This window comes from Fonticula alba, assembly GCF_000388065.1.
Source record: "Fonticula alba strain ATCC 38817 unplaced genomic scaffold supercont2.1, whole genome shotgun sequence".
Lineage (NCBI taxonomy): Eukaryota > Rotosphaerida > Fonticulaceae > Fonticula > Fonticula alba.
The window spans coordinates 4,532,320-4,539,311 of NW_009242971.1; the positions used below are offsets into that span (position 1 = coordinate 4,532,320).

At 62.7% G+C, this 6,992-nt stretch overlaps 3 protein-coding genes across 3 annotated transcripts; 1 reads left to right on the forward strand and 2 right to left on the reverse strand.

Annotated features, from left to right (window-relative positions):
* Nucleotides 1–883: 883 nt before the first annotated feature.
* On the forward strand, nt 884–2,451 carry H696_00971 (hypothetical protein). The gene is made up of 6 exons (XM_009494860.1): nt 884–1,024; nt 1,111–1,549; nt 1,732–1,774; nt 1,878–1,981; nt 2,101–2,189; nt 2,307–2,451. The coding sequence occupies exons 1-6, from the start codon at nt 924–926 to the stop codon at nt 2,332–2,334; spliced, it is 804 nt and encodes a 267-aa protein (XP_009493135.1). The 5' UTR covers nt 884–923; the 3' UTR covers nt 2,335–2,451.
* A 47-nt stretch (nt 2,452–2,498) lies between these two features.
* On the reverse strand, nt 2,499–3,658 carry H696_00972 (peptidylprolyl isomerase). The gene is made up of 5 exons (XM_009494861.1): nt 3,605–3,658; nt 3,375–3,449; nt 3,173–3,225; nt 2,804–3,067; nt 2,499–2,660 (listed from the first exon to the last, which is right to left on the reverse strand). The coding sequence occupies exons 1-5, from the start codon at nt 3,605–3,607 to the stop codon at nt 2,537–2,539; spliced, it is 519 nt and encodes a 172-aa protein (XP_009493136.1). The 5' UTR covers nt 3,608–3,658; the 3' UTR covers nt 2,499–2,536.
* A 266-nt stretch (nt 3,659–3,924) lies between these two features.
* Nucleotides 3,925–6,992, reverse strand: H696_00973 (hypothetical protein). Its single transcript, XM_009494862.1, has 5 exons — nt 6,603–6,992; nt 6,169–6,310; nt 5,585–6,044; nt 5,211–5,334; nt 3,925–5,086 (listed from the first exon to the last, which is right to left on the reverse strand). Exons 1-5 carry the CDS (start codon nt 6,945–6,947, stop codon nt 4,325–4,327), a joined length of 1,833 nt encoding a protein of 610 aa, XP_009493137.1. The 5' UTR covers nt 6,948–6,992; the 3' UTR covers nt 3,925–4,324.

Genomic DNA, 6,992 nt, shown 5'->3' on the forward strand with positions numbered 1-6,992 from the left:
CAACACACACACACACACACACACACACACATACACACACGCGCCTGCTCCCTCTCTCTCTCTCTCTCTCTCTCTCTCTCTCTCTCTCTCTCTCTCTCTCTCTCCCCCTCCCTCCCTCACCCCTCTTTACCAGACCTGCTCTTGGGCCCTGGCCCGAACTTGCCCTCCACGCCGGGCATACATACCCAAGGGCACACCGAAAGCATGCATCACTCGCTGCCGCGGTCCTGGCGAAGCAATTGCTTCCTTTTTCATGTGCCTCCCCTGGGGGATGGAGGATGTAGAAATACCCGGCCGTGGCGGAGCGCGGATCACGAGCCCAGCGGAATTATTAGCCCCTTGGCTGTGCTCCGACTCGTGAATGCAGAATCACATGTGCTACCTTGTCCAGGGGCTCTTTTTTCCGTGAGCTGGCGCCCCTCTGCGACCAGACGCCCGAGGGAAAAGCCGTGACGGCGGCCCTGGCACCCGCGAACCTGATGGGGAAAACAAAGAAGCTTCCTTATATGTGTATGTGTCTGGGGGGCGGGGGGGGCGGGGAGGGGGCCATCGATCGAGACACAGCGGCGTGGCAGGAACAGAGGGGGGCGGGCGGGCGGAGGCGGTCCAAAGATCGTCGCCCCTGGGCGGGGGGAGTACCGGGCACTCACGGAAGAACGGCTCGTGGGCCCCGCGGCTGCCGGCCCGGTGCACGCGATCTGGCTTTCGTGCATCCTTTGGGCCCCCGGCCTCGGCGCCCCACAGCAGGTCGCTCTGCAACAGCCCCCCCCTTTCACACCACCTTTGCCCACCTTACCTTCCCTCATCTCGTGGCCTTGCGCGAGCGCGCGCCCGTCCATCCGCCGAGCCTCCCCCATTCATACACCCTTACGCACACACACACACACACACACACACACACGCACACGCACACACACATAGCCATGGGCAACGAGCTCTCCATACCGAAGGCAGCGAACTTTGGACCAAAGGAGCTGGCCAAGTACGCCGAGTACACCTTCCTCGACAAGGAGGAGATCATTGAGTATGTTCCCGCGGATGATGTCGGCATTTCCATGTGGCCTGTCTCTGTCGCTCCTCGGGCCTCGTGTCACTGACCCATGGATCCAGGGCGTGGGAGTGCTTCGCCGCTATCAACCTCAAGGCCGGGCGGCCGCACAACTCCCCCATCCCCGGGGCTGAGGTGCTGGCCCGGTTGCCGTCACTCCGGAAGAACCCCTTCCGGCGGCGGGTCATCCGGGTCTTTGCGAAGGATGGGTCCGTGTGCCCGGGCCGCGATCCGCGACTGCCGGACCTCTCTGATGAGGTGTTCACCGCCTGCAAGCACCAGCACCCATCGGACGACATCCGTGGTCGGCGCCAGTCCCTGGATGAGGAGATCAACCTCGAGTCCCAAAGCATCGCCGACCTGGTCCGGGCGCCGGAGTCGTACTACCTTGAGCGGGAATTCTGCCCAGGCACCGGCTCCGAGGGGGGATGCGATTGGCTGTGCGGCACGCAGATCGAGTTCATCCATTTCCTCAATCTCTGCTCCGTATTCAGTGTCAAGGTGCGTGTGTCTTGCATGCCCCCTCGCCTGTCGCCGATGTTGTGCCTTCTCCAAAAGGCTGGGCTGTTGGGGCTCTTTTTTTCCCCCCTTTCATCCCAGATGTTCACACACACACACACACACACACATACCAACACTTCGCTGCGCGGCATCGCGGCATGGCATGTGTCTTGCTCATGCAGGCGACACCCGGTGTCAAAGCGCTCTATGCATTCCGTATCTTCGGTGCGCGCCCCCGCCTGCCTCCTGTTCCTCGGCTCAATGGCCTCTCTTTTGCCCCCGGTCATTAGCCCCCTCCCCTCCTCCCCTCCCACTGACATCCGTGCAGACTTCGACGAGGATGGCTGTCTCAACCGGTATGATCTCCTGCGGCTGGTTGGACGGATCACCTGCTGTTCGTCCAATGACGAGCTTCAGCGCATTGTCGGCAGGGTATGCAGCATCTCACGCTTGCTGGAGCCCCCCCACCCCACCCCGAGGGCCTTCGGCTTTGTGCCACCTATTTCCCTTCTTGCCCGCCTTCTGACCTGCCTTCCGCCCTGCTGACGAAGATCTTCGAGGAGTTTGGGATCAAGGATTGCGATTCGCTGTCGCTCTTCGAGTTGAATCAAATCCTCCAGATGTCTCCGGATTTCCTGACGTGCGTCCTCACATGGTTGATGTTCCCTCCTGTTAATTTCCTTCTCTCTCTCTCTCCTGCCAATCTGTCTCTCTGTCTTCCCCTGTCCTGGTCCTGACCACCCTTTCCCGGTCGAAGATCCTTTAATATGCGGATTTTGGATTGACCTGCCCTTTCGCCGGGGCAGTTCCTGGTTCCTGCCATGCTCCTCTCCTCCTGCCACTGTGTCTGGCCGTCCGAGAATAAAGGAAGACGAGGAATTTCCCCTTATTTTACTCTCCGCGTGTCATGCACGGAGATGGGAAATGGTGTCGCTGGGGGGGGGGGGGGGGGATTTAAATGCATATATTGGGTCCTACTCATGGACCTCAATGGGCCATGGGATTCGCATGGATGGTGACGTTCTTAATGGTGACCGGGCTGAGTGGGCGCTGCTTTTCATCGACGGGAACACGCTCCAAGTCCTCGAGGGTCTCCAGGCCGGAGATGACTCTGCGTAAGGTGGAGGCAATTGTGGGGAGGAGGAGGAGGAGGAGGAGGAGGAGGAGGAGGAGGAGGAGGGAGGGGGATGGGCAGACGCTAGTTAGCAGGGGTATTCGAAGGGAGCATCCAGCAGCGAACGAATCAGCACGCACTTCCCGAAGACCGTGTGGTTGTTGTCCAGGTTCGGCTGGGGGGCATAGGTGATGAAGAATTGCGAGTGTGCGCCAGCCTCGGCGGCCGGATCGCCAGGAGCGGCCTTCTTCTTGGCCCCCCTGTGCGCCATGGACACGACGCCGCGGGCGTGGTGCCGCAAAGCGGCACGGATCTCCAGCGGAATAGGCAGACCGGTGGCACTGGAGCCGCCCTTGCCGGTGCCGGTTGGATCGCCAGCCTGGGTCAAAAACCCGGGGATATTGCTGTGCCAAGGGACGCATCGGAGGGTCGGAGGGTTGTGGAGTACAGTCGGATGGAGTTAGAATGGTGTGCATGTGAGCGGTCCATGGGCGTCGTGGCATACATACCGGTGGAAGGTGCATCCGTCGTAGTAGCCGGAGGCACAAAGCGCGAGGAAGTTCTAAGTCGATGGCAATGTGTGTGCAAATATGCACAAAAATAAATGTGCGTGTGTGTGTGCGTGTGTGGACAGGTTCACAGTGTGAGTAGATATGGTGCGGCCACGAGAGCTGAGCCATGGGTGTAATAGTTGCAAAGGAGAGGACGTACCTCTGCCGTCCGGGGAACTGACTCGCAGAACACCTCGATCTTGATGTCTCCCAGAGTGGTATGTAGGGTAACGCTCTACATTTGGATGTGTGTGTGTTTGTGTTTGTGTGTGTGTGTGTGTGTGTAAGCACAGTCGAGTATGTGTTGATGGATGTCAGAAGGCCGAGGACGACAGCAGCATGCAAGAGCAAAAAAGGCCGGCTGGCAGGGAAAGGGGAAACACCACGAACCATGATGGCGGTAACGATACAGCGAGGCGAAGGTGGAGGGCGAGAGGGGGGAGGGGGGGGGGGGCGGGGGGAGAAAGGGCCAAAGGAGTGGCGATGGATGGTGGAGGAGAGGGAGCTATCTGCTGTGAATGGATCGCGGCCTAGACACTGGACCCCCAAAAGGCACTGGATCCCGGTGCGTGTGCGTGTGTCCCTCTTGCCCCGCGCCACAGGCGCCCGCACTGGTGCAACAACCAGCCCGGGCGGTGACTCCCCCTGTAGGTAAATGCCAACGGATAATCGCACTTCTAACTTTTGCTTCTCTCTCTCTCTCTCTCTCTCTCTGTCTCTCTTTCTATTCGGGGTGTCTATTATGTTCTGTCCCTTGCATGGCGCATGTTTCCACCCCCCTTCCAGGATGATCTGGACGCCTCTCGCCGTGTGTCTGTCGCTGTACTTTCTCCCGCCTGGGAGGAAGAGCCAGCGGCGAGGGATGAGGAGGGAGAGAGGGCCGGGCAGGGGCGGAGCATGTATAACGAGAAGAGAGCAAGTTACGAGCGGGGGGAAGAAGAGGAAGAAGTAGAACAAGAAGAAGAAGACAAGGGCTGGTGGGTGTGGGATACGGGGAAGCGGGCAGGCGCTGGAGGGAGGGCGCGCGAGCAGACATGGTGGAGCGTGTCCCTTGCCCAAGTGGGCGTCCTGATGCCGGCACGCTTCATCGCCTGAGGAGGCCAGGGGAAATCAGTCGAGCAAAGATCCCGACTGGGAAGTGGACATCGACGGGCTGGCCGAGGGGGAGGGGAGGTCAGGCATGAGAGTGCCAACAGCCGGAGCAGACGGAGCTCCTCCGTGAGCCACTGCCGTGGTCGCGCATGCATTGTGCCCATGGCCGTGCCCATGGTGGTGGCTGTGCGTGTCAGTTCCAGCGCACGGGGAGCTGGCCGGCGACACCGGATGGCCTGTCCCCCCACCGGCAGCGGCATTCGAAGCCATCTCGAACTCGGCCAAGAAGCTGGGGTTGCCACAGGCCCGACGGGCAGCATTGGCACGAGTGCCGAGGCGCCGCCGGGGCAGACCGCCGGCCTTGCAGCGCTCATCCGTCCCGGCCAGGGAGGAGCAGTCTAGGAAGCAGGTGTCGGCCATGATGTGCAGCAGAACATCACTGGACATGGAGGACGAGGAGGCCGGATAGGCCGGATGGTGGTGAGAGGGCGACTGGAGGCCGGCCATCGGGGTCTGTGGCGGGGCCGTCGGAGCACCGGACTTGACACCATCAGCCGGGGCATCGGGCGAGGGCAGAAGGCCAACCATGGGCCCATGGCCGACATACTCCGGCTGGATGGTCACCGAGTGGACACCGCGCCGGTGGAAGGCCGCATGGATCTTCGGGCCGATCTCGGCGTATGCCTCGGGGGTGGTCATGCCGACGTGGGCCGAGCCGATGACGCGCTCGCCGGTCAGCTGCCACACATAGAGATCGTGGATGGCACGGACGCCGGGGATCTGGCGGAGGGGGCGAGGGTGTATCCGAAGGTGGGGTGGGGGAGTGGGGGGGTAAGTTTCCGACGGGGAGGTGCACAGCAACGGGGAGGAAAGGGCCGGGGGAGAGGGATGGGGCTGGACGCACATCGAGGATCTCCTCGCGCAGGGTGTTCATGTTCATTTGCTTGGGCGGGTCGAGCAGAAGAATGTCGGCCGTGGCCCGGACGAGGGGAATCGAGTGCATGATGAGGATGAGCGTGATGAGGAGACTGCGGTAGGGGTATGGGAAGTAAGCATGTGGTGCGTATGCGCACGCGCACGCGCGTGTGTGCGTGTGTGTGTGTGAGTGTGAAAGCGCGCGCGGAAGACAGAGAGAGGGAGAGAGAGATGGATCGACGGTCAGCGAGGCGAAAGCCACGCGCAGCGCGAAGCCGGAGCGCGAGACAAAAGCTCAGCATGCGCAAGATGGACGGGAGGGGGGGGGGGGGGGGGGGCGGCGAAGACAGGCGCAGCACGAACCTGAGGGCCGGGTCCACATAGTTGACATATTCCCAGTCGCTGTAGGTGATGATCAAGGCACTGATGACCACGGCCACGGAGGCCAGGGCATCACCGAGAATGTGCAAGAAGACGCCGCGGATGTTGAGGTCGCCCCCAGGGCCGTGGCTGTGGGCGTGGCCGTGGCCGGCGGAGTCGTCCCCAGCCGAGGCGCTGCCGCCGTGGGAGTGGCCATGCTCGCCATGGGAGTGGCCATGGTCATCTCCATGGCTATGGCTGTGGCTGTGAGAATCATCCTCATCGTCGCCGTCCTCCTCGGCGGCGGCCGACAGGAGGGGCGTATCGGCCGGCGCGCCGTGGGAGTGTCCGCCGTGGGAGTGAGAGTGCCCATGGCCGCCGTGGCCGACAACCACCAGACCGATGATGTTGGCCACCAGGCCGATAGAGCCGGTCACCAGAAGCAGCTGGGGATCCTCAATTTCTGTGGTGATGATGGTCAGAGCCGCGAGAAGTGCGCCGGTGTGGTAATGACCGGGCAGGGGGGGGGGGGGAATGCAAGCAGCCCGGGAGGACAGGCCGGACGGGAGCCAGAGCGAGGGGCGCACCTTCTGGCCGGAAGAAGCGACCGACGGCGCTCATGACGATGGACAGACAGAGGGCCAAGACAAAAACACCGTTGACCAGGGCCCCGAACACCTCGATGCGCTTGGCCCGATAGTTGCCGGGAGTGCGATCGCGCTTGCCAATCTACGGGCCGTTGTGGAGGCAAGCAGGCAGGCAAGGGGGCCGGGGGGCAGGGGGGGGGACAAAGAGCGAGAGGGAGGCACAGAGGCAGAGCGGGCCGGAGGGGCGCGAGAGGTGCCGAGCCCGTCCGGAGGGGCTGCGATGGGTTTTCGGTTAGCCAAGTGTATGGGCCTATCCGGGCCCTTTGTGCACGGTCCTAGCGACAAATGGGTGGGGGGTGGGGGGGGGAGCAGAGCGAGCGGGGAGGGTGGGAAGGCCGGAGGAGAGGCGGCGCGAGGGGAGAGCAGGCACGGACCTGGATCGCGGCAATGCCGATGACCAGGCCAAGCATGTCGGACAGGACGTGGAAGGCATCGGCCATCAGGGCATTCGAGTGGGTGATGGACCCGACGATGACCTCGGCGAAGAAAATGATGCACGACAGCCCGAGGGTGAAGCTCAGCCGCAGGGTGCGCCACTTCCACCAGGGCTTCTTCGGGGTGGCGGAGGCAGAGGACGAGGCCGAGGCCCCCATCACTTGGGTCTCGAAATCGGCGGCCGACAGAGAGCCGGCATCCTGGTCATCGGCATTGATGGAGCTGGCCGACATGCCAGCCGAGTCAGGGTGGACTCGAGTGCCCCGATTGAGGGGCGGCGACATCAGGCAGGTGCGGCGGGTCGGGGCAAGTGGACGCGGGAGTGCCAG